Here is a 26,939-nt window from a genome sequence, read left to right as displayed (position 1 = left end):
ACCTAAATATCCCAAGTAGGGGGCATCCCCAGAATACCCAGCCTAGAAGTGCTAAGAGATTACATCACTGGGTCCCACAAACCATCCTAATATATAAAAACCCTGGGTCCATCATTAACAGAGGCTCAGCCAACCAGAAGTCAGTCCTGCAGTCATTGCTGGGTTGCCATGATGACCCAGCACTGACTGCTATGGCTGCAGGCACAGTGACCCAGCACTGACTGCTGAGGGGGCTGCGAATCAGGCCCAGAGAGAGGCCTGAAGAGAGAAACAGGGTCTGACCCATAGCCTGTGTGGCAGCTGTTGATCAGCACTTGCCTCTCTTTCTCTCCTGGCCAGGCCAGCTGCCACGCCTCCATTTCTCTCCCGGCCTCCACCAGGGCTGCTGATCAGCCCTGCCTTTTTGATCAGGCCCCATTGATAGGCCCAGAGATGCTGACTGGCATAGAAACTGACCAATCAGAAACAAATCTGGGTGAAGTGTGAGGAGCCAATGGCTGCCTAGGAGGCAGAGCTTTTGATGCTGACTAGCATAGAAACTGACCAAACAGAACCAAACCTGGGTCAACTGTGAGAAGCCAATGGCTGCCTAGGAGGCGGAGCTTTTGATGCTGACTGGCATAGAAACTGACCAATCAGAACCAAATTGGTGGGCAGAGGAGGGCAGTTGGGGGCAAGATCGGGCCTGCAGGGGAAGGAAGTTGGGGGCGAGATCAGGCCGGCAGGGGAGGGCAGTTAGGGGTGATCAGGCCAGCAGGGGAGAGCAGTTGGTGCCAAGATCAGGCCGGCAGGGGAGGGCAGTTGGGATAAACCAGGCCTGTAGGGGAGAGCAGTTGGGAGCGAGATCAGGCTGGCAGGGGAGAGCAGTTGGGGGCGAGATCAGGCTGGCAGGGGAGGGCAGTTAGGGGAAATCAGGCAGGCAGAGGCAGTTAGGGGCAATCAGGCAGGCAGGCAGGTGAGTGGTTAGGAGCCAGTGGTCCCATATCAGGCCTAAATTGGCAGTCAGACATCCTCCAAGGGGTCCCTGATTGGAGAGGGTGCAGGCTGGGCTTAGGGAATTCCCCCCTCTGTGCATGAATTTCTTGCACCAGGCCACTAGTCTATTATAAAAGACAAACTCAAAAAAAACCCAAAACTGAGTGGCATAGCATTCGATCTAATACATAGATACAATCACAAAGAAACAGAAAAAATGGGGAGACAAAGAACCCCCACACAAAAAAGGGAGGAGTCACCAAAAAAGGAAATAAACAAAATGGAGGCAAGCAATTTGTCAGAGAAAGAATTCAGAGCAATGGTTATAAGGACGCTGAAAAGGATGGAAGACAAATTCAACAACATGTGTAAGAATCAAGAGGAAATGAAGATTGACACAGATACAATAAAGAACACAATGCTAAGTTTCAACAGTAGACCAGAAGAAGCTGAGGAACACATTAGAGAGTTAAAGAAAGGGTAGGAAAAAACACCCAAACAGAGCAGCAAGTGGAAAGAAAACTTAAAAAGCAAGAGGAGACCCTAAGGGAACTTTGAAACAACACCAAATGAAACAATATTCTCATAATAGGGGTGCCAGAAGGAGAGGACTCTGAGCAAGGAATAGAAAACCTGTGTGAAGAAATGACAGAAAACATCCCTGATTTTGGGATGAAAAAAGTAACACAAGTCCAACAAGCACACAGAGTGCCAAACAAGATGAACCCCAAAAGACTGACACCAAAACACGTTATAATTAAAATTTCAAACATCAACAACAAAGTAAGAATCTTAAAGGCTGCCAGAGAGAAATAGATAGTTACCTAGAAGGGCTCTCCCATTAGACTATCAACTGATTTCTCAACAGAAACACATCAGGACAGAAAGGAATGGAATGAAATATACAAAGTGATGCAAAGGAAGAGACTGACTCCAAGAATACTATACCCAGTAAGGCTATCATTCAACATTGAAGGTGAAATCAGGAGCTTCACAGATAAAAAAAAGTGCTAAGGAACTATATTACCACCAATCCAGCAATGCAAGAAATGCTAAAGGGACTGATGTAAAAAGAAAAAGGGAAGAAGGAACACCGCATAGAGAATAAAAATGGCAACAAACAAGTACCTATCAATAATAAACTTAAATGTAAATGAATTAAATGCTCCAATCAAAAGACATAGGATAGCTGAATGGATAAGAAAAAATGACCCATTGTTGTATTGTCAATCAGCAGCTAGATATGAGATGCCTTAATGAGCCAATTAATTAGGTTTCATTTTTATTGCACGTGGGTTCAGAGCAGAATATCTCTGTCAAATTCTGAACAAACACAGGAAGGAGTTTTCCCTTTTTATAGCCTTCTAGGCCTTTGTGTAAGTTATTTTTGTAGACAGCTTGTAACATTGAGTATGTATCATATCTAACAAACATCTGTCATATCTATACAGACAACTTGTAACTTTGAGTACATATCATATCTATACAGACATCTGTAATCTTGGATACATAATGAACAAACACTTGGCATGAGAATATGGGGATTATTATCAGTATCAGCATTATCAGCCCCTGTAGATGGCTAGCTTGCAAGGTCAGGCAGTAAAGTTTATCTTTTCTATTACTTAAGTTAAAAAACAAAGTTATTATTACAGAATAAGAAGCCATCTAAAAATAACAGAGTTGACTTATGGAACAAGGGACTAGCAAGGAATAGCAGAGAACTTCAAAACCACAGTTTCAAACAGCAGTTTTCCCAAAGGAGGGATCATTACTATGCTTCATTCCCCACTGTAAATGAGTCAATTCATTAACTCTTGTGGGTTATTGTTGGGGAGGGAGTTGTTAACATTGTTAATCCATCAGCTTTGAGGTTTCCTTTAACAAGTCCTATAAAGAGAATTAATAACATGGCACACGTGAATGTTTTATCTTTAGAGGATCCGAAGACTCCTGGATTCTCCATTTTGCCTGTGCTGCCTTGAGCCGGGTGTGATGAAGCAACGTTGGGATCCCTTCGACCTAGACTCCTCATAGGGGTGGTCAGGATGATGGTGTGTGGACCCTTCCAGGTAGGAGTCAGTCCTTGGGTGGTAAATTTCTTTACCCAAACAGAGTCACCAGGTGGAAGGGATAAATCGGATCAGAAATTGGTACAGGCAGAGCGTCTCAGGCGTACTTCTAGACTGCTCTTTGGGTGGACTGTAAAGCCTATAAGGACTTGAGCAAAGACTGGTTATGGATTTCAGCTTTTATTATTTTTTTCTAAATCTAGGGACTATTTCCTGGAGTAACTTCTTAGATACTATGGTGGTTGTTTCTGTCTTAGTCGCGTAGGTCAGGGTCTGGAAGAGTCACTAGAATCTATAGAGGCCCCACTGGTTTTTAGGGCAGCCTCCTGGGCCGATTCGTCCGTGGCTTGGTTCCCTCTTGCTTCTGGGGAGTCCCCTTTCTGGTGTCCCTTACAGTGGACCAATGCCACTACTTTGGGTAGCCAGATGGCTTCTAGTAGAGCCAAAATCTCTTCTTTATTTTTAATGTCCTTCCCAGCTGAAGTCAAAAATCCCCATTCCTTGTAAATAGCATTGTGTACATGAGTTGTTGCAAACGCATACCTGCTATCAGTATAAATTGTTATTGATTTGTCTTTTGCCCACTGGAGAGCCTGAATAAGGGCAATTAATTTGGCCTTTTGTGCTGACATCCCGCGGGTGAGTGCCTGAGACCAGATGGTTTGGTCTAAGCCCCTTATCTTATATACGTAGAGGTGGAAAGACTTCGTTACATCTGGTAGGACCAGTTGGCCCATCGTCCTTGCTCTGCTCATGTCTGTCGTTCTGCCTAATATATTACCTCAAGGATCCTGGCTCTGAATTCTTTCAGGGAAAATGGATGTCGGTGGGCTCCTCTGGCTATTTCCATGCTGAAGAGGGGCAAAGTTTTCTTTCAGAACCAAGAGATCTTTGCTGTCTGTCAGAGGGACGATGAGGCCTGGGCAGAGAAGGAGGTGGGATTGTGACCTGGCAGAGACAAACTGTAACAAATAGCCCAGTAGAAGGGAAAGAAAACATTTTAGTTCTAATAACTTTTATTGAAATATATTTTTTTCTCCTTAAAATTATCCATCTGTTTATTAAAAGAGCCAAATCAAGACTAATTTATCTATTGTATTTAATTTGGCCTGATTGTTTGCATAAACACAATAAGAATGGTAACTGGCTACCTTTGCTGGAATTTCATGATTGAATGTTAATGTGCCCCATAGGGCCAGGAAGCCAAGCCATCCAGCTGTCATTGGCCTGCCTGCAGTATCTGCTAAGTTAGGTGAATTCCTCACCTGCAGTGGCTCTACCTGGGCCCATGCCCTAGGCTTTAAGGCCCATTTCAGTAGTCCTCCTACTCCTTGAGGTCTAGAGTGTATGGGGGTCCCGCAGGGACGCAGAGGTACCCTTATTGCTCCCCTTCTACTCTAACTGCCAGTGATGGTAGGGTATGGGACTGATGCTCCAGCAGCATTTATTTTCAAGGCTACCAAGCAGGATACCAGGCCTTTTCTGTGGCACTCTTATTGGCTTCAAGTCTTCAGCGGTCAGACAGGGCTCTTTAAAACATGATATTCCAGTCAAAGTTTTCGGTCAATAAAACCACTATTGGAAACTGGTCTTATTGAATTTATGCAAAGAAATGCATTGCCATGATACATTTATTAAGTATTGCCAAATTTTGGAGGAATTATATAAGGAGAAAAATATACTGTCCTGCTTTAAGATCTTCTGATTTTCCTTGCCCATTTGGGGACCTGCCCCTGCCCTTTGGGCAGCTAGGGGTGCCCTTCACTTCTTTTGGGATTCAACCCTATATAACCCTATTCCAGGACAGCTAACATAGGGCCATAACAATGATGCTTAGTGTGGGAAACTGGACATTTGCCAGTTACTCCCAAAGACTACTAAAGTTTGTAGACCTACATAGGTCTATAGTAATTGGTGGCAGCTGTATTCAGATCTTTAAGAGAAACAAAGGTTAATATAACATATTGGCATAATGAAGTACAATATTGGCACTGTGGCCACTTTAGGCAGCTAAATTTTCTGTTACCAAACATGACACATGGTAGGGCTATACAATATTTCAGGGAGGTGACTAAAGTCCATTTTTGACCTTTCTACACAAAGCAAAATTGTCCTTGTTTCTCTGGAGCCATATTCACGAGAAGAAGGCATCAGCCAAGTTCATCATGTAGGGCATTGCTCTAATGCCATTTAGGGTGATCTATGCACTTGGCTACAACTGGCACCTGGGAATGTAGCAGCGGAGTTACTTTGCACAGTTCTCTGTAAGCCACTGTCAGGGCTTGTGTGTGGTGGTCAGTTCTTCTCTCTAGCTGTAAACAGTCTGTCCAATTTCCCTAAAATGTATTATGGCACGGGAGAAAGTTGTTTGCCGCACACAGGCAGCTTAACCCCTATACAACCGGGCTTGCAACTCTGCCCAGCGAACTTGAAAGTCCTGAAGGCTCTCTGGTCTATGGAGAGTGCCTTTCCTTTACCCTCTCCTGCCTTGCCATTCCTTTGGCTCTAAGCAGTAAGCTAAACACAGCCTGGGCTGTAGGGAGAGAAGTTTGTACATTGCAAAGTGCTCCTGCAGTGGTGGCTTGGGCTTCAGGCCCTACTATGCCATCTGTCCTTCTTCCTGGCAGTGACTGTGGCCTCTCCTGTGGTCCCTTGTAGGAATATGCCATCTAGGCACCCCCACCAAGCAGGTGTTCTGCCCACCCCTTGGTCTAAGGGGTTAACTTTCTCCACTTCCCCAGGAGAGTTTAAAGTCCTGAGTCCTCCAGCTCAAAGGAGTGTCTTTTCTCCCAACTCCTTTCAGTACCAGAAGCTGCTGCTGAAGTCTTAACACTTTCAGTACATTTGCAACCAGGAAATTTTTACTAGCTCTATTGATGGCTGCTTTCACAGATTCCAGGGCCCATTGTCATTTTTATTTTTAACCAGTAAGTCAAATGTTTAAGTTTTTTATTGTGTGTTGTAAAACACTCATAATTCATTGGGCAACAGCTCGGGTGTCAGGTCACTGCCTGGCATCCCCCACTTTCTCGCTGCTGCTGCTGCTGCTGCTGCTGCTTCCAGCAGCTGCAGGCGACTCAGGCATCTAGCCCCTCCGCCTTCTTTCACCTGGCTCTCAGTGGCTGAATCTTTGGTCTGCCTAGCAACCAGCTTTAAATCACTAGGGCGGCTGTGGACTTCAGCTCTGTCTCTCCTCTGCTTGGCTCCTGGGAGTTTAGTGGTTTTTTTCTCCAAGTCACGTCTGCCCCTGTCCTGACTGTTGTTTTTTTTCTTGCTACTAAAACCTTATTTTGTCCCTTCTTATTACATACATAACCTTTATAAACTTCACACTTTCAAATTAGCCTTCACACCTTCTTTCTATGTTCTTCAAAAATGCATAACAATGCCTTAGATCTTCTATTAAGTATCTTTATTTTAATATTTTTTCTTTTTCCTTTAAAATGTATTAGAATTCCTTATTCTTAGAAACCTTAATTATTCAATGATTATCAAAAAGTAAACAGTCAGCATTTCTTAGATTAATATTCATGAATATACTTTAAATATATTTTTGCTTTCAAGAAAAATGTACCTTAATAACCTTGAGATTTTGTCTTGACTATAGAATTAATTATTTTCTAGTAAGGCCAATAAAATATTATATTTTAAAGTTTATTTGCTGAACATTCCCACGCAGCCCAAGAAGCACCCACCCAGTAACCCCGCCCAGCCAGGCTCGGAGATGGGAACCTTTTAATCTGGCTGGACAATGAGATTTTCTCTATGTGTATTGGAAGGGTTAAAGGGAATAAAATGGGGCAGAGAAAGATTTATAGTGCTTTGCAGAATGCTTGTGGCCTTGAAGAAACCAGCCAGCAAAAATCAACAAAAACTTATCTCTCCCTGCTCTCCCCACCAATGCCCCCCCCCCCCGACTTTCTGCATTAACCATTTACTCTGTCCTTAGTAGGGGAAACAAGGCAAGTGGTCTGAGATCCTGTATATCCAGGCTTTTTACACTTAAGGACACATTCTTCTCTCTGTAACAGTTGCTCTTCCTTCTAGATTTTTCCTTCTTTACTCTAAGCCCTCAGAGGATCTCAAGTCCTCCTCCTTCTTTACTATTTTTGATCTCTCCAACTATCTCCCTGTCCCCCAGCCCAGGGCTCCTCTATCTCAGCCGGCTGAGAGCCTACCACCCTACCCAGCAAATCCCACCGCTACTACCCCATCTCACTTCAGAACAATTTTTGGCTTTCTTCCTCCCCCACTTTGACACCAGCCCCAAAGTGCCCCCTTCAGGAGATTGCTGGTACCAAATCTGGCTTCATGCCCAGGGCCACGCAGATACCCTCCACTGGCGCCCCCCCCCCTCTAGTTAGAGCAGGTGCTGTCCCTGACAAAGACCCACTGTAAACTTATCAGGAAGGGCAGGGGGGTCACAGGTCTCAGGACCACATGATTTTCTGCTTACTAGAAGGGCTGAAAAAGGCAGCCCACAAAGCAGTTAATTATGAGAAGTTAGCAGAGATCACCCAGGAAAGTCATAAAAATCTGGAAGTCTTTCTCTTTCACCTTACACAAGCCATAAGAAAATGTACTAATCTTAACCCCATAAGCCTTAGTTCCACCTCAGCTGGCCCGTGCAGGACTATGATGTCACAGGCAGGGGCGGGGCCCTGTAACTCTCTCTGACCTACCAAGTTTAGCAAGTCCTGCCTCTCCTTTTGCCCTTGGAAACCTTTATCAGCCAGAGGAGATAAGAAAACTGTAAATAACAAGTTCTTTGTTCCTTGAAATTTTTATAGCTTTTTACTACTTTGTTGCAAATAGTTAATTGGAAAGACTTTTCTTTTGCTTTTTCTTACAAGCAATCTTGGGACCTAGTCAGCCTTTGTTTTAACCTTCTCTGGGCTACACCATTCACAAATTTATACCTTTAAATCAACCCCAGAATTCCAAAATTTTAACCTAATACAGTAAAATCACAAATCAGGGAAGAACAAACCAAAGCCCCTACTATACAACCATAGACAGAAGTTTTATTAGCTAAGCAGGCCAATTCCATCTCTGACAGAGAGCAAAAAACTCCTGAGAAAAAGAGAAATCCCAGCAGCTGCATGGGGATTTTTGCAGTCCGTCAAAGCACTCAGCCTTAAATAAATCAAACGTTTTAGCCAGACGAGTCAACAGAAGTACAGAATAACACAAAGTAGCTTTTACTTTTATGCAGGCTCTCACACTTTACATTTATAGACCAGTTAATGAACAGATAATTATGCCGAGACAGACAGACAAACATCTGCACTCACACTTTTTCAGCAGAAAACACTCTTGGGAGTTAAGCAGATAACCAAAACACTGCCCACCTCCCCCAATGGACATGGGGGCACTCCTGGCACCCACACCCCAAGACAATGTTCTCGACCAACGTCTCAGTGAGAACCTACCAGAGAAGTTAAGACTGCATCCAGTCCTCTTCTCGGAAGCAAGATGACTAGTCCCAAGCTAACAAACAGAAAAATGAACTCAAAATTCCTTAATCGAATTTGAATTCCCTTATCTCTGGAGGCTTTTTCCGATGACTCCAAAAGAATGCAGGGTCATGTCAGGTGTCCTCCGTCTGGCTGTCACAACCACCGAGAAGCGTCTCTGGGGCCCTGGAACTTCATCAGGTGGTACCTCTCCCTAGAGATCCTCAGGGCCTGGCAACCAGGCAGGGAAAGACGTCTGTCCCAGGTGTCTGAGATCAGGTGCCAATAGGCACCTGTCTCTTAACTCGCTGGGGTCTCCAAATGTTGTATTGTCAATCAACGAGCTAGATATGAGATGCCTTAATGAGCCAATTAATTAGGAGTCATTTTTATTGCGCGCGGGTTCAGAGCAGAATATCTTTGTCAAATTCTGAACAAACACAGGAAGGAGTATTCCCTTTTTATAGCCTTCTAGGCCTTTGTGTAAGTTATTTTTGTAGACAGCTTGTAACATTGAGTATGTATCAGATAATATCTAACAAACATCTGTCATATCTATACAGACAACTTGTAACCTTGAGTACATATCATATCTATACAGATATCTGTAACCTTGGATACATAATGAACAAACGGCATGAGAATATGGGAATTATTATCACTATCAGCCCCTTTATATGGTTAGCTTTCAAGGTCAGACAGTTAAGTGTATCTTTTCTATTATTTAAGTTAAAAAAGAAAGTTATTTTTACAGAATAAGCGACTGTCTAAAAATAACAGAGTTGACTTATGGAACAAGGGACTAGCAAGAAATAGAAGAGAACTTCAAAACAGCAGTTTGAAACAGCAGTTTTCCCAAAGGAGGGATCATTACTATGTTTCACCATATATTTGCTCTCTACAAGAGACCCACCTCATAACAAAAGACTCAAATAGACTGATAGTTAAGGAATGGAAAACCTATTTCTGGCAAATGGAAATGAAAAAAAAAAAAAAACTGGTGTAGCAATACTTACTCTGACAAAACACACTTCAAAGTGAAGGTCGTAACAGGAGATAAGTAGGGCCACTTCATAATAATAAAGGAAGCAATTCAACAAGAGGATATAACTCTGGTAAACATATATGCAACCAATGTAGAAGCACCCAACTACATAAAAAAAAACCACTCTGGAAGATATCAAAGGAGAGATCAAAAAGAATACAATCATACCACTGGACTTTAATACACCATTTAAACCACGGGATAAATCCTCTAAATAAAAAAATAAGCAAAGAAACTGCAATCCTAAATGGATCACTAGATCAGATTGAACTAATTGACATCTTCAGAACATTTCACCCCAAAGCTATATTCTTCTCAAGTGTACACGGGAAATGTTCAAAGATAGCCCACATATTGGGACAAACAAAACCTCTTCAAATTCAAGAAAACAGAAATCCTATCAAGCATCTGCTTAAGTCGCAATGGCATAAAATTAGAAATCAACTACAATAAAAACAATGAAAAAATCGAGAGGCTAAATAGGATGCTATTAACCAATGATTGAGTTACCAAAGACATCAAAGAAGAAATAAAAAGCATCCTGGAAACAAATGACAATGAAAACACAACAATCTAAAATCTATGGGACAAAATGAAAGCAGTCTTGAGAGGAAAGTTCATAGCTCTACAGCCTACCTTAAAAAAATAAAAACAAGAAAAAATGGTAATACATTATCTAGCCCTACAAGTTAAAGAATTAGAAAGAGACCAACAAGAAAAGCCCAGAGTTAGCAGAAGGAAGGAAATAATAAAGATCAGAGTGCAAATGAGCAACATAGAGACAAAAATAAAAACAAAATTCAAAAGATCAATAGAATCAAGAGTGGATTCTTTGAAATGATAAAAAAGATTGATAAAACTCTAGACAGGCTCACCATGAAACAAAGAGAAAGGACCCAAATAAACAAAAGTAGAAATGAAAGAGGTGAAGTAAAAATTGACCCCACAGACAAAGGAGTGAAAAAAATACTATGAACAACTGTACTCCAATAAACTGAACAAACCTAGATGAGATGGACATATTCCTGGAAAAATACAATATTCCAAAACTCAATCAGGAAGAAACAAAAAACCTAAATAGGCCAATAATATTGAACCAGTAATCAAAAAACTTTCATCAAACAAAAGCCCAGGTCTGGAAGGCTTCACAGGGGAGTATTACGAAACATTCAAATAAAAAGGAAAACCTATCCTACTCAGACTATTCAAAAAAATTCAAGAGGAAGGCACATTTCCAAGCTCTTTCTATGAAGCCAGCATCACCCTAATTTAAAAACCAGATAAAGAAACTACAAAGAAAGAAAACTACAGGCCAATATCCTCAATGAACATAGATGCTATAATCCTCAACAAAGTTCTAGCAAATCAGATCCAGCATTACATAAGAAAGATCATACAACATGACCAAGTGGGATTAATTCCAGGGATGCAAGGCTGGTACAATATCTACAAATCAATAAGCATTATACAACACATAAACAAATTGAGAGACAAAAGCACATAATCATATCAATTGATGCAAAAAAGGCATTTGACAAATCCAACAACTTTTCTTGTTAAAAACTCTCAGCAAAATGGGAATAGAGGGATCATACCTCAATATAATAAAAGCCTTATATGACAAGCCTACAGCCAACAACATACTCAATGGGAAAAAACTAAAACCATTTCCCCTAAGAAAAGAAACAAGATAGGGCTGCCCACTCTCACCAATCCTGTTCGACATAGTAAGTACTGGAAGTTCTAGTCATAGCGATCAGACAAGAAGAAGGAGTAAAAGGCATCCATATTAGAAAAGAAGTAAAACTGTCATTATTTGTAGATGAGATAATACTGTTCATATAAAACCCTAAAGACTCCATCAAAAAACTACTAGACTCAATAAATGAATATGGCATGCATATAAGCATAACCAATGGACACAGACACCAGCGGGGTGAAGGAATAAACGGGGGGTGAGGGGCAAGGGGGGGTTAAGGACACATATGTATTACCTAAATCAATAAAGAAAAATGAATAAATAAAATTAATATGGCGATGTAGTAGAATACAAAATTAATACCCAGAAATCTATGGCTTTTTTATACACCAATAATGAACTCACAGAAAGACAAACTAAAAAAAAAAAATCCCATTTCCCATTGCAACAAAAAAATTAAGATACCTAGAAATAAACTTAACTAAGGAGGTAAAAGACTGTACTCAAAAAACTACATGACATTAAAAAAAGAGATAGAACAAGACATAAACAAATGGAAGAATATAACGTGTTCATGGATTGGTAGAATCAACATCATTAAAATGTCCATACTACCCAAAGCAATCTACAGATTTAATGCAATCCCCATTGAAATACCAATGGCATATTACACAGACCTAAAACAAACTCGCCAAAAATTCATTTGGAATAAACAAAGACCCCAAATAACCTCAGAAATCCTGAGAAAGAAGAACAAAGTTGGAGGGATCACAATACCAGATATCAAGCTATATTACCAAGCCACATTTCTCAAAACTGCCTAGTACTGGCACAATAACAGATAGACCAATGGAATAGAACAGAGAACCCAGAAATCGACCCAAGCCATTATGCTCAATAAATATTTGACAAAGGAGGCAAGAGCATACAATGAAGTCAAGACAATCTCTTCAATAAATGGTGTTGGGAAAATTTGACAGATATATGCAAAGAAATGAAACTAGACCACCAACTTACACCATACACAAAAATAAACTCAAAATGGATAAAGGACTTAAATGTAAACCATAGAAATCTTAAAAGAATCCAGAGGCAGCAAAATATCAGACACAGCTCCTTGGACAATGGAAATTAAGCAGAAAATAAACAAATGGGACTACATCAAAATAAAAAGCTTCTGCACAGCAAAAGAAACCATCAAGAAAACAAGAAAACCCACTGCATGGGAGAAAATATTTGCCAATGTTATACCAGAGGGTGTAATCTCCAAAGTGTATAGGGAACTCATACATTTTAACAAAAGGAAGATAAACAATCCAATCAAAAAATGGGCAAAGGACATAAATAAACACTTTTAAAAGTGGACACACATAAGACCAAAAAAAATGGGCAAAGGACATAAATAGACACTTTTAAAAGTGGACACACATAAGACCATGAGAGCATGCTCAAAGTCACTAATCATCAGAGAGATGCAAATCAAAACGACAATGAGGTACCATCTCACACTGTCAGAAAGGCTGTCATCAACAAATCAACAAACGACAAGTGCTGGGGAGGATGTGGAGAAAAAGGAACCCTTGTGCACTGCTGGTGGGAATGCAGACTGGTGTAGCCACTGTAGAGAACAGTATGGAGTTTCCTCAAAACATTAAAAATGGAACTCCTATTTGACCTAGTGATCCCACTTCTAGGAATATATCCCAAGAAATAAGAAACACCAATCAGAAAGAACATATGCACCCCTATGTTAAGTGCCCATTAACAAATGAGTGGAATAAAAAACTGTGGTACATATACATAATGGCATACTACACTGATGTAAAAAAGAAAGAACTTTTAACATTCACAACAGCATGGATGGCCTTAGAGAGCATTATGCTAAGTGAAAAAGCCAGCTGCAGAAAGATAAATATCACATGAGCTCACTCATTTGAGGAATATGATGAACAACACAAACTGATGAACAAAAATAGATCCAGAGACATAGAAGCATGGAACAGACCATCAAATCTCAGAGGGAAGGAAGGAGAGGGTGTGTATGGGGGGGGGGGGGCGGTAAGAGGTCAACCAAAGGACTTGTATGCATGCATATGAGCATAACCAAGGGATATAGGTAGTAGGGGGTGAGGGCATGTGCTATGTGGTGGGAGTTATCGGGGATAGGTCAAAAGGGGGAAAAGGAGACATATGTAATACTGTACACAATAAAGAATAATAATAAAAAAAGAACAGGCATATAGAGCAACGGATCAGAATAGAGAGCCCAGAAATAAACCCACACCTTTATGGTCAATTAATATTTGATGAATAAGGTAATAAAGACAGTCTCTTTCATATATGGTGTTGGGAAAACTGGACGGATATATGCAAAAAATTAAACTAGACCACCAACATATACCATACACAAGAATAAATCCAAATGCATTAAAGACTTAAATTTAAATAGTGAAATCATAAAAATCCTAAAAGAAACATAGGCAATTAAATCTCAGATATTTCTCAATGCAGTATTTTTGCAGGTATATCTCCTAGGGCAAGGGAAACAAATAAAAAATATGAAACTATGTCAAATTAAAAAGTTTTTTTACAGCAAAATATCCCATCAACATTAGTGTAGTGATTGTCATGGGGAGGTGAGATGGAAGAAGGTGGAGAAGAATATAGTGAGGATAAACATTGATGGACAGAGACTTGACTTGGGGTGGTGAACATGCAAAACAGTGCACAGATGAAGTGTCATAGAATTGTGCTCCTGAAACCTGTATAATTTTGTTAACTAGTGTCACCACAATAAATTCAATTTAAAGGAAAAGAATGAAAAGATAATTTGAAAGAGTGATGGGCTAGGGAAGAGAGCTGCCAGCTAATGAATATCTAACTTCTCAACTCATAATGCTATTTAATAATACTCCATCCCATTTAGAAATAAAATATATTGTAATAATTTATTTTAAAAGTGAAAAGATAACCCACTGAATAGGAGAACATATTCACCAATGATACATCTGATAAGTGGTTAATATCCAAAAAATATAAAGAACTTATAAAAATCAATACCAAAACAAAAAAAACCCAAACAATTCTATTAAAAAATGGGCAAAGATCCTAAAGATACTTTTCTCCCAAGAGAACATAGAGATGGCCAATAGACATAAAAATATGCTAAAGGTAACTAATTATCACAGATATACTAATTAAAACCACAATGAGATATCACCTCATGCTATTCAGAATGGCTATCATATATATATCAACAAACAGCAAGTACTGGCAAGGATGTAGGGAAAAGGAAACCCTCGTGCATGATTGGTAGAAATGCAGACTGGTGCAACCAATGTAAAAAACAATATGTAGTTACCTCAAAAAATTAAAAATGGAACTGCCTTTTAAGCCAGAAACTCCATTGGGTATATATCTGAAGAGAGTGGAGACCCTTATTCAAAAAAATATTTGTACTCCCAGTTCATTGAAGTTTTATTTACAATAGCCAAGCTCTGGAAACAGCCCAAGTGCTCATCAGTAGATGAGTGGATAACAAAGCTGTGGTACATTTATACAATGGAATACTACACGGCCATAAAACAGAAGGAACTTTTATTCTTTCTGACAGCATGGATGGACCTGGAGAAAATTCTGCTAAGTAAAGTAAGCCAGTCAGAGAATAACAAATGCCATATGATTTCATTTATATGTGGAAGCTAATGAACTAACAACAAATTATAAATAGAAACATGAACTAACAAACAAATATAAGTAGAAACAGATACATAGAATAGACTGTCAGCTGTCAGAGAGGAGGAGTTTGGCTAGGAATAAACAAAATTTATTATACATATACATATATAAAAAAGAAAACACATAGACTCATTCAACAGTATGTGATAGTCAAAGGGAAAGGGAGTAGGGGGAGGTAGAAGAGGGCAAAGGGGGGATAGAAGTGATGGAAAGAGATTTACTTTGGGTGATGGGTATGCAGATGATGTTTTGCTCAGTTTACACTTGAAACCTGTATGGTTTTATCCAATGTTACATCAATATATTACCGTATTTTCCAGCATATAAGATGACTGGGCGTATAAGATTTTCCTGGGTTAAAAAGTTGTGTTATACGCCGGAAAATATGGTAATAGTAAATAGGCTTTTTGCCCAAGTCTCTCTCATGAATAGAGTGTCAGGTACCGTATTTTCCAGCGTATAAGACGACTTTTTAACCCAGGAAAATCTTATACGCCCAGTCGTCTTATACGCCAGAAAATACGGTATATATACAGATCACATTTTCTTCCCGTTAAAAGCCTTGTGTCCATTACTTATAAATTAACATTGATTCTAACTACTCTTCCCTCCTCATCTAGTTTGAGTCCAAAAGGTGTAAAAGCAAAATACAGTTCATAAGACTAAACATAAAACAACTTGAAATAATTATTCACCCAATTAATCTTAATGTAGAAGAGAGATATAGGTATGATTTATTCTACTCTTTTCCTACCTTTCTTTTTCATCCATGACAAATAGATATAATTTATTAAGAAAAAATGAAAATAATCTTATATAATAAAAGGCTAATATGCAAATTATCTCCTTGGGAGTTTGACCGACCAGGAGTTTGACCACTCACTATGATGAGCACTGACCACCAGGGGACGGTGCGGAACAAAGGAAGGCCCCAGCCAGCAGCTAGCAGCAGTGGTAAGGAAGGCGCTGATTGGCCCTGATCGCCGGACAGGTCTAGACACCCTACCCATGTACAAATTCTGTGCACCGGGCCTCTAGTTAAATTATAATTAAATTTGCAAGTAAATTTTGAGTACCACAAAATAAAAGTTACATATTATCTACATTAACAAAAGAGAAACATGCAAATTGACCATCCCTCTGCTACACCCACCAGCCAATCAGGAGTGAGTATGCAAATTAACCCAACAAAGATGGCAGTGGCCATGGAGCTGGAGCAAGCAGGAGGCTTGGGTTGCCCCCGACGACGGAGGAAGCCAAGCTTCCCACCCGCCCTGGCTGCCGCTGAAGGAGTAGCTGGGAGCCTGGGTCACTGGGGAGCGTGGCCATCCTGAAAATGTCTATCAGCCTCTCACCCAGACTGGCCAGGCACTCCAGTGGAGACCCCAACCCTGAAGGGGGTGTAGCCAGCCTGAAAACAGCCCTCAGCCCCTCACCCAGGCTGGCCAGGCACCCCAGCAGGACCTCCCACCCTGAAGGGGTTGTGGCCAGCCTGAAAGGGCCCTCAGCCCCTTACCCAGGCTGGCCATGCCTCCATAGAGTAAGAGTCCTCGCTGGGGTGTGTGGCCATCCTGCAAACAGCCATCAGTCCCTCACCCAGGCTGGCCAGGCACCCCAGCAGGGACCCTCACCCTGAAGGGGGTGTGGTCAGCCTGAAAACAGCCCTCAGCCCCTCACCCAGGCTGGCCATGCCCCCCCAGTGGGGACCCTCACCCCATGGGGGTGTGGCCGGCCTGCAAACCACCACAGGCCCCTCGCCCAGGCTGCCCCAAACCCAAAGGGAACCCCCACCCTGATCCTGGACACCCTTCAGGGCAAACCAGCCGGCCCTCACCCATGCACCAGGCCTCTATCTATACTAATAAAAGGATAATATGCTAATTAGACCTTCCAGGAGACCTTCTGGACAAAGCCATGATGGCGGGGCCTAGGTAGAGGCAGTTAGAGGCCAAGAGGGGAGGGCAGTTGTGGGTGATCAGGCCAGGATGGGATGGCATTTGTGGGTCATCAGGCCGGTGGGGGGGGGCCATTGGGGGTGATCAGGACAGCGGGGGGGATGTTTGGGGTGAGCAGACCAGCAGGGTGGCAGTTGGGGGCGAGCAGGCCAGCAGGGGGGGCAGTTAGGGGCAAGCATGCTGGCATGGGAGCAGTTGGGGGTGATCAGGCTGGCGGGGGGGCATTTGGGGATAAGCAGGCTGGCAGCAGGGGGAAGTTGGGGGCAAGCAGGCCAGCAGGCAGAGTGGTTAGGGGCAATCAGGCAGGCAGGCAGGTGAGTGGTTAGGAGCCAGCAGTCACCGATTGCGAGAGGGATGTCCGACTGCCAGTTTAGGCCTGATCCCTGTAAACCGGCAGTAGGACATCCTTCGAGGGGTTCCAGATTGGAGAGGGTGCAGGCCCGGCTGAGGGACACCCCCCGTGCACGGATTCCGTGCACCAGGCCACTAGTATAAAATAAAACTCAAATCTCACCTCTTCATATTTTTCTTTCCTTTTCCTTTCAATCCTTTTAAATCTACTTTGCTTATTTTATATATGAATAAGAAAATGAGGCTATGAATCAATAAGATTCACTAAACATTATTTGAACTTTATCACATTTGCTTGAGTTTTCTTGTTAACAGCTTCATACTTTATCTTTACAGTGAAGGAGTATACTTAGGAATTTTAAAGCAACTTACCTTTAAAGTGTACTGGTCCAAAAGTCCCTGTAAAGACCACATCTTCATTTTATCTGTTTTAACATTCTGATAATTAAATACAGAATTTACTCTCCATTTAAAACATAAGTAACCTTTTGAGATTGGCTCACTCAGCAAAATGCCCTGTGTTCATCCAAGTTGCTTTATATATCACAAATCCTTTCCTTTTTATAGCTGGGTAGTAGTATTCCATTGCATGGATGTATGTTTACTCATTCACAGTTTAAAGGACATTTAGGACATTTTTAGTCTTTGACTATTACAAATAGAGCTGCTATGAAAATTCATGTGTAGGTTTTTGTGTGCACATACGGTTTTATTCCTCTAGGACAAATGCCCAGAAATGTGACTACTGTATGATTCTATTTATATCATATTTTCAAAACAACAAAATTAGACATGTAGAACAGATAACTGGTTGTCAGGAATTAGGGGAAAGGGAGGGAGGGTGTAACAATAAATGGACAGCACAAGAGAGTTTTTTTGTGTTTGTAGGACAGTTTTGAATATTGATTGTCCTGGTGATATTGAACTCTGTATATGTGATAAAAAGTCACAAAGATGAACAAAAAATAAATGTATGCAAAAACTAGTAAAATCCAAGTAAAGCATATAGTCTAGTTACTTGTAATGTACCAATTTCCTGGGTTTGATAATGCAATGCAGCTTTGTAAGATGTCACCATTAGGGAAGCTGGGTACCTCTTGGTACTATTTTTGCAACTCACTATAAATCTAGAATTATTTCAAAATAAAATGTTTTTAAAATGGTACATTAAGGATATGTTATGCCTAAGAAGCACAGTGTATAAATTCCTCAATATTAAAAATAAAATAAACCATGTTTTGCAAGCAAAGAAAAAAATTAACCTTTGATTGTAAACACTTGGTTTAAAAGTTTATAATTCACTGTTTTTCAAATGTGATAACTACTTATAACTTTTCAATCTAGACTAAAACTAAGATAATGTGTTTTTACCTAGAAAATCAAATGTCACTTCTGAATTAGGGCAGCAACTCTATTGTATGATTTTTTGATATTATAATTAGACCGTATTGAGAGCTATCTTATCTACCCTTTAAATGAATTTTTGTACACAAAAGAGAAGAATAAAATGCGAATTAAATCAAGAAAAAGGAAAAAAATAGGCTTAGTTAAATATGAAAATAATGAAAAATATAAAACAAGGTTATAATAGAATAAGAAAATTTGCATACCTGTTAACTTGATATGTCCTATTTCATCAAGCAAAATGCTGTAAATAAAAATTTACATTCAATAAGGTGGAATAAAATAGCTTAGATAAAACATTTCATAAAAATATTTACAAAATTAAAATAGGTCAGTGTCTATTTGAAATACTGGAAATAAACGATTAATTGAAAATCAATGGGCTTTTCTTGTTATCCAACAACAAAAAGAGAAAGAAAATTAGATGTATTTTTTCCAAAGTAACTTCAACCACTTACTTATACCAAGAAGTGCCCTCACCCCTCTAGACCATTTATAGTTCTAAAGATCCTAATGAATACTCCATCATTTTAATCATAAAATGTATACACATTCATTTCTCCTATTGGACTCCCATTTTAAAATGAATTATTCTTGACATATTTCTGGATTTGTATGTTAGAGCAGTATAAGGATGCCAAATCATTTCTAATCAGATTCCATCCATTTCTTTAACCAACACGTTTTTTTATAATGCATTCATTTTTTTTTTTAAATCACAAGCCATGAGGTTCCAATGCACTTTAATTTTTATTCAATTTTTAAGTTTAGCAAGTCAACTTTTCCTAAACAATACTTTATATGAGTTTCTACCATTTTCTTTAAAAGTTCAGTAAATATAAACTTTAAGTTTCAATAGAAAATCTTTAGAAACACCTTAAAATAATTAAAACAGTATTTTGCATCTCTTTGTAATCACTATGCCCAGGAAGTTCAAAGCCATACAAATTCTTGCACTATTAAGAGTAATAAGCTTCTGTTACTTAGAAAGCATCCTTGGTCAAAGCATTGGAATCCAGTTTATATCAAGAAACGAGTGGGATTCAGAATACCCTGAGCAACAATGTCCAGACTAATATCACCATTTTTATAAACATGTTGGTTGAATTTTTGCTCCACTAATTTCCCTTTTTATCTTATTTCCATTTAAATTCATGTTTGCAGTTATGGGTCTTTGATAGCTGAAGATCACAGGCAAGCCACACAGAGTTCTGACCCACCTTTTACACTTTTATAATTGTGCTTATACCATATGGTCTAGTGTCTTATTATTGATTATTCAAGGGCTTTTGGTCATTTGTGGCAGCAAGACTTAATGGTTTTTAGCCAGTGGTGCCACAGCCAGATTTCACTGTAATATCTAAAGGGTCAAGTAGTGGTTTTGTGCCACTATCATTTTAAATGTGGGTATTCTGCCATGGAGCAATCTGTACTGGGATGAAACCTGACATATGTAATACTCAATATTAAGGTTTATCTCTGCTTGGTAGCTCCTTAGAATAATGAGAGCTGCAATGTTGACTCTTGTGTTCTTATAATTTAAATGGCATAGCTTTCTGAAATGATTTTGTCCAAGTTTAACAGTCCATTGTAGGAGCTTTGTAACTTTAATTTCAGTGTTTTTGTTTTGCTAAAAAGTATACCAAATTCCAGTAAAGCATCATATTTTTTATTCACTACTAAATGATACTGCATTGGTACAAACACTATCATATGAATAAGTAAAAGTGAATAATTGGAAAAAAGAAAATCAATGGGTATCTTATGAAGATTACTTTCTATAAGTTTCATATAGCTGTGAAATTCATATATATTTTCATATTATCTTTAAATAAAAGATGTAATGGAGAAAAAAGTCATTATAGAACACTGGTAATAGAGATATGTAAAGAGAATATAACTGTACTTTTCTGGCTTCAGGTCTCTATATACAATTCCTAATCGGTGCAGATGATCCAAAGCAAGGGCTAGTTCTGCAAGGTAGAATTTCACATCTTCCTCTGTAAATAGAACCTAAAATAAAATAATAATTTACCATTTTTCAATATTTTTTAAATTTACTTCTTTAAAAACCAGTAAACAGACAAATCTAGAAAAAAGGAAATATGAGAAACAGATGGAATTAACCACTTTAAGAATCTTCTTCAATATTAGCTACTGAAATATAAATATTCCTAAAAGATATTTTGTAGTTTGCATATCTTCTTACACTGAATGCACTATATAGAATTTACCCTTTATTTTAATATGATTATCATTTTTAGTACTCTACTACAATATAGTAATACCTAAAGGATCTTTAAAGTATACAGGATATTTTGGTTTAGCATTGGCAATTCCACTATTTCTATTTTTATCTTTCACTATCTATTACATCTCAGATTTTTCTCTTTGAGCAGTTCTACTAACTCAAAGTCTCTAATATACCAACACAAAGTATTAAATTAGTAACTCATATTAAACAAAATCCTAAACCAAATCTCTGTCCTAAGGGATAGTTCCAGGCCTCTTCTGCTAATGAAGTACATCAGTTTAATGGCACTGTATTCCTCAACCATTTTATGCCTGGGAATAGAGCTTCTAGGATGAGTGAAAAGAACACGGGACTTGGAACCAGAATTAAGAGTATAATGTTTGAAATGTTACTTAGTCCTCTGGCCTTCAATTTCTAAACCTGTAAAATAGGGATAATAATATCTGTTTATCTAATAAGGTTGTTGTGTCAAATTAGTTTACATGGATGAAAAAAAAGCTTCATAAATTCTAAAATGCTATGTGTGTAACTATGAGGTATTATGATTATAGATTTATGTCTACATTCATAAGTGAGTGTTAATTTACACACAGAATTAGGTGCTACTCAATCATTAGATGTAATTTTTAAGATTTGTCAAGGGCTTCCAATTGGCAAAACAACTAACTTGTCTAGAAATTTTCGTTTTCATTAGTTATTTGGATTATTAGGAAAGGGTAAAATTTGAAAGAAGTATCATAACGATTTTATAACTGGCTTTGCCATTTAGAGTTATTACCACTGAATTACACAATGCAGATTCAAGTTACTGGTAAAATTTCAGAGAATGGTCAGCTAAAGATAAATTTTGATACTCCACCTACTTTTTAAAATGATTTATAGAAAAAGACTGTTCATTAAGTTTCAAAAGAGTCCATTTGACATAATGGCAAAAGTATGAGAACATCATTTCCATTTGATATTTCATTAAGAATAAAAATACTGCCCTGACCGGTTTGGCTCGGTGGATAGAGTGTTGGCCTGCGGACTGAAGGGTCCCAGGTTTGATTCCGGTCAAGGGCATGTACCTTGGTTGCGGGCACATCCCCAGTAGGGCGTGTGCAGGAGGCAGCTGATCGATGTTTCTCTCTCATCGATGTTTCTAACTCTCTATCCCTCTCCCTTACTCTCTGTAAAAAAATCAATAAAATATATTTTAAGAATAAAAATACTTGTTACTTTAACTTCTGAGGAAGGCTAATAAAAATGTTAATTGAAACTTAATATATAAGAAAACCCTAAACAAAAACCTTTCAAACTCTAAATTAAATGAACTATGCAGAGGTTACAGTTTATGACAAGCATATTATCTTGTCAAAGTTTTCTCTGTAGAAAGCCTCAGGATGGATGCAAATAAGCTTAACTAAGTAGAAATTACTTCCAGTCACTTGACATTCGTTAGGTTATTACAATCTTCCAAGCAATACTATGAGGCAGGTATTATCATCACCTTACATTTCGAGAAAAAAACAGTGATGAACGAACTTGCCCAGAATAACACAGTAGGCCCAGGATTTGAACACAGGAATACTTCTCCCTAAGAACTTCCCCTTCTTCATAAGCCGCTTCTGCCATATACTGTGCTACAACTCATTTTTTAAAGTTTTAGGTTCCCTAATATTAATATTTTCCTATTCACTAATCATCCTAACAAAAATACACAGAAAATGAAAGTAATCTAAAACCCCAGTACCCTGAGATAACCATTGCTAGTCTTTTGCTATTTGATACTCAATCAAATCATTCAGGTACGAATATATATATTTGTATATATATACAAATCATTCAGGTATGTATGTATATATGTGTTTTAACACATTTGAGATCATACTAATACACAAACACAGTATTTAGTAGCCTCCTTTTCCCCTATTTATTATATCATAAGCATTGTCCCATATCTTAAAAACTTATTTATAAAGAAGTTTTAGTAGTGCTATAATATCAACATACTAATTTACCATAATCTACCGAAATGTTCATTTAGGTTATTTCCAGTTTTTCACTATTTTAAATAATTATTCAACATGCATATATATTTTTATATTCATGATTATTTCTCCAATATGAGTTCCTGAGAAATAAAACAAGAAATATTGGGTCAAGGAGAAGAAATAGTACAATTTTCTTGACATACTCAAAAAATTATTTTGCAAAAAGGTTACAATAATTCACATCAGCAGTTTATAAAAGCATTTGTCTTATCACATACATTATAGCACTGAATATTGCCCCTTTAAAAATATTTTCTAATTTAATATAAAAATGACATAAATTCCTTTAATTTAAATATTTATTGTTAGGCTATACATTTTCTTCATGTCTAGTGGCCTATTGTTTTAATGAATTATAAGTAATGATTTTGCCTATTTTCCAGTATGGACTTACTGATTTTTCCAATAAGTATAAGTCTGTTAAATATTAAAAATGTCAGTTCTCCATTATATTACTTGTTAGTATTTTCCCCACTTTGTGCTGGTTTTTGATGTTCAATAATTCACAATTTTATGTAGTCAAATTTATATTATCATTTCTGTGTGATTTTGCTTCATTATTTTAATGATTAAAGAGATGTCCATTCAATAGTCAACTACACATTCAGCTGCATCTTCATTTAGAATAATTATTTTCCCAGATTTAGCACTTTAACATAAGTAAAATTTATCTTTGGGTAGGATGACATTTTAAAATTATTTATTTTCTGTAATATGTAACCAATTTCTCATATACTGTTTATTGAACAATAAATATCTGTCTTTAACTTCTGATAATTTTTCTAACATATTAATATATGTTAAGTCATATATACCAGAATATTCCTGGGCTATCCATAATGTGTCTAGTCTTGTGTTGATAATATGCTTTGCTTATAACAGCAGCTTTATAAAGTTTTAAGAGGTAGAGCAAGAAAATAGTATTCTTTATTTTAAAAATGTCTTGGTATTTTTCATCTGTTTGCTTCTCCAAATAAGCTGGCAAAATCATTCTGTCAATATCAAACAAACAAAAATTCCTATTGGTGGATTTATTGGGAATTTCTTAAGCTGATAAATTAATTCTGGAAGAATTGGCAACTTTACCATTATCAGTCACTCATCCCAATATGTTTTCTTTATATTAGCAAAGTAGGGCATGACTTAAGAGTTTTGTGTATTTGTGTGCATGTGTATTTTAGAGAAGAGATGTTTGAGGAAGTACCATCCTTTTAAAATATGCATGAGGCACATTATAAAATTCTTAACCTAGAAATATAGTTTTAAAATATTTTTCTAAGGCATAGATAAAAATCTACATTTTGGATGATATAACAGTTTTTGTACATACAAGTGAAGTATAACCAATAAGAAACTCCTTATTAATAAGCTGTGTATAGGTATAACCATTAAATCATTTTCAAAGCCTGTTCAATGCATATACTAATTTATTGGTTTTTGGGAAATGCATTTAAAATGCTTGCTCTTACCTAATATTCCAGACTTAGGAATCAAAACTTACTGACTGCATCTCTGTGCTAGTATGGGTTTAGATAGTCCCACATCGAGAATGGAGGTCTGAAGAGTTTAAAAAAAAATTAGAAATGACTACAAGAATTCTCATACACATTCTTGACACTTCTACAATCTAACTCATGAAATCATAAATACTGGAGCCTTGTTATACTGTTTGTCCCTCTATGTCTTGGGATCAGCTTTTAACAAGGTCCTATAAAGACCCTCCTTGGAAGGGCGTTCTACACAGACTCTACCATATTCTGAATTCTGTTCTATAGCAAACGACATACCAAGATCACAGTCTATATTCATGCACCATATAATCTGCACTGGAGGGAGACATATATAAGCCAGAGACCTTAGCCACTTAAGAACTGGCTAGCATCCCAGAAGCACACTGTTCCTTTTTCATAGCAACTTTCCAAACTCTGGGATTCAACAGTAGCTCCTCCACACTCAACATTTTAATTCTGCAAGTGAGATGTTGAGCCACATTCACCCAATTAAAGTGCTACCTTCAGACTACCACTTTAAGACAAAATGAAGTAGACAAGGACAGAATTTACTCTCCCACCTGAAACCAGTAAAACACAGGACAAAATATATGAAAAGACACTTTTCAAGACATTAAACATCAGGCAACAAAAGGACAGTGAATACTGAGAGATGGGAAACAAATGAGATAATCCCTACAACTGTCCTAGCTTACTATCTGGAAAGAGTTTGCAAGCAGCAATGTAGGTACTGCTAAGTCAGGCAGAGTCTGGAAGACTCACTGAGGTGGTGAGACAAAGCAGAGAGTCTGGGAAGAAAAGAAGGGTAAAATTCACAAGATAGAGCACAGAAGGGAAAATTGCAGACAAAGAGAAGAACTGAGTTATATATACAACCTTCCTCAACTATTCAGCAGAGAAATGCTCAACACATGTGAGTGAAGAAACTATCCTGATCCAGGAAAAGAACCAATGAAAGAATTAGAGGAATTGATCCATGGAGCTCAAACAAGGCTAGGAAGAATTCCTGTTACCTCCAGCCAGAGCAGAAAACCTAATAATTCACAGGGTATTAGATAAGCAAGTGGGTTTTGCATTAGAGTAGAGGAAAATTAACCCGTAATTAAATGCACCTCTGATCCAGTTTAACAACCAGAATTAAACTAGCTACACATTCTTGAACAAAGCTCAATAGTATTTATAAGAATACAAAAATATCCATCACCTAACAAGGTAAATTTCTGAATGTCTGTCATCCAATAAAAAATTGCCAATTATGAATATGAAGAAAATACCTGAGCTCAGGAAATAAACAATCCTAAAGGATTAAGTAAAAGAATATGCAGAACCTACAAATGACCAGGAAAGGGCCTGTTCCCACCAGTAAGAGTGAAAAACTTCATAATTACATGGTGTTATTTAGAGTACTAAGAAGTCATGATTCAGTATTGGAAAAAAACAATCCTAGATTAAATTCTACTCTGGTCCCACATACAATGATAAAAATAAGACTTAAAAGGTTAATTGCATCCAAGAACAAAGCCAGATACTACTTATAAGAAAACAAGTATTTAGAGTAAAAGAAAACTAAATTCATAATGTCTGCCGTCTAATATTAAATTACCATCCACTTTCACTGCCATTGAAGCAAAAAAGAAGCAGCAGACAATACCTAAATAAATAGCTGTTTTGCAGTAAAACTTTATTTTTAAAAAATTGGCCATATTTAGCATGAGACGATAAATACCTGACTCCTGAGTTAAATACAATAGCCCTGGCTTGCGTGGCTAAGTTGGTTGCAGCTTCGTACTGTGCAGCAAAAGGTGGGGGGTTCGATTCTTGATCAGGGTACATACCAAGGTTGTGGGTTTGATCCCAAGTCAGGAAACATATGAGAAACAACCAACTGATGTTTCTTTCTCACATCGTTGTCTCTCTGTCTCTGTTTCTCTCTCCCTTCTATGTAAAATCAATTTTTACAAAAAGATTTATACTACAAACCCTAAAGCAACTCCTAAAATAAAACAAGTAGTGTAGATAAAAATCTAACCACAGAAAAAGTAAATAAAATCATGAAAGTTCTTGATCTTTAAAAATTGAAACATGAACTTCAGCAAGAGACAAAAACAAAACTATACAGTCATAATAGTCTAATAGCAATTATACTGCACAATTCAGTGATTATACAGTTTCCTGTAATGAGCAATGTTTGTCTCCTATTTTGATACCTCTTAAACTTATGTCTTTTAGAGAGATGGTGCCTCTGTATACTTTTTATATTTTTACTGAGTGTAAATATCCTACCTAATAAAATGGTAATATGTAAATTACCATCACTCTGCTATGCCCACGATTGGGCCAGTGGGAGGCGCAGGGGGCAGGACTCGGGGTGGCCAGGGTAGCTGATTGGGCCAGGGGGATGCAGAGCTCGCGTCGCCAGCGGTGGTGCAAGCTCAGTGTCTGTGCC

The 26,939-nt window shown here is 38.2% G+C and overlaps 1 protein-coding gene across 3 annotated transcripts in view; it reads right to left on the bottom strand.

Annotated features, from left to right (window-relative positions):
* The window catches only part of RPS6KA6 (ribosomal protein S6 kinase A6), a gene marked incomplete at its 5' end in the record, with an annotated part of 215,953 nt that overhangs the window by 97,702 nt on the left and 91,312 nt on the right, over positions 1 to 26,939 (bottom strand). For all 3 annotated transcript variants that reach the window (XM_079765685.1, XM_079765686.1, XM_079765687.1), the window contains 2 exons: positions 18,902 to 18,939; positions 20,602 to 20,708. In XM_079765685.1, the coding sequence (XP_079621811.1) occupies positions 18,902 to 18,939; positions 20,602 to 20,708 (145 nt within the window). The remainder of the gene's footprint in view (positions 1 to 18,901; positions 18,940 to 20,601; positions 20,709 to 26,939) is intronic.

Source organism: Cnephaeus nilssonii (assembly GCF_951640355.1).
Source record: "Cnephaeus nilssonii genome assembly, chromosome: X".
Classification (NCBI taxonomy): domain Eukaryota; kingdom Metazoa; phylum Chordata; class Mammalia; order Chiroptera; family Vespertilionidae; genus Cnephaeus; species Cnephaeus nilssonii.
The sequence above is the reverse complement of the archived record's forward strand: the minus strand, read 5'-3'. Positions and strand labels throughout refer to the sequence as shown.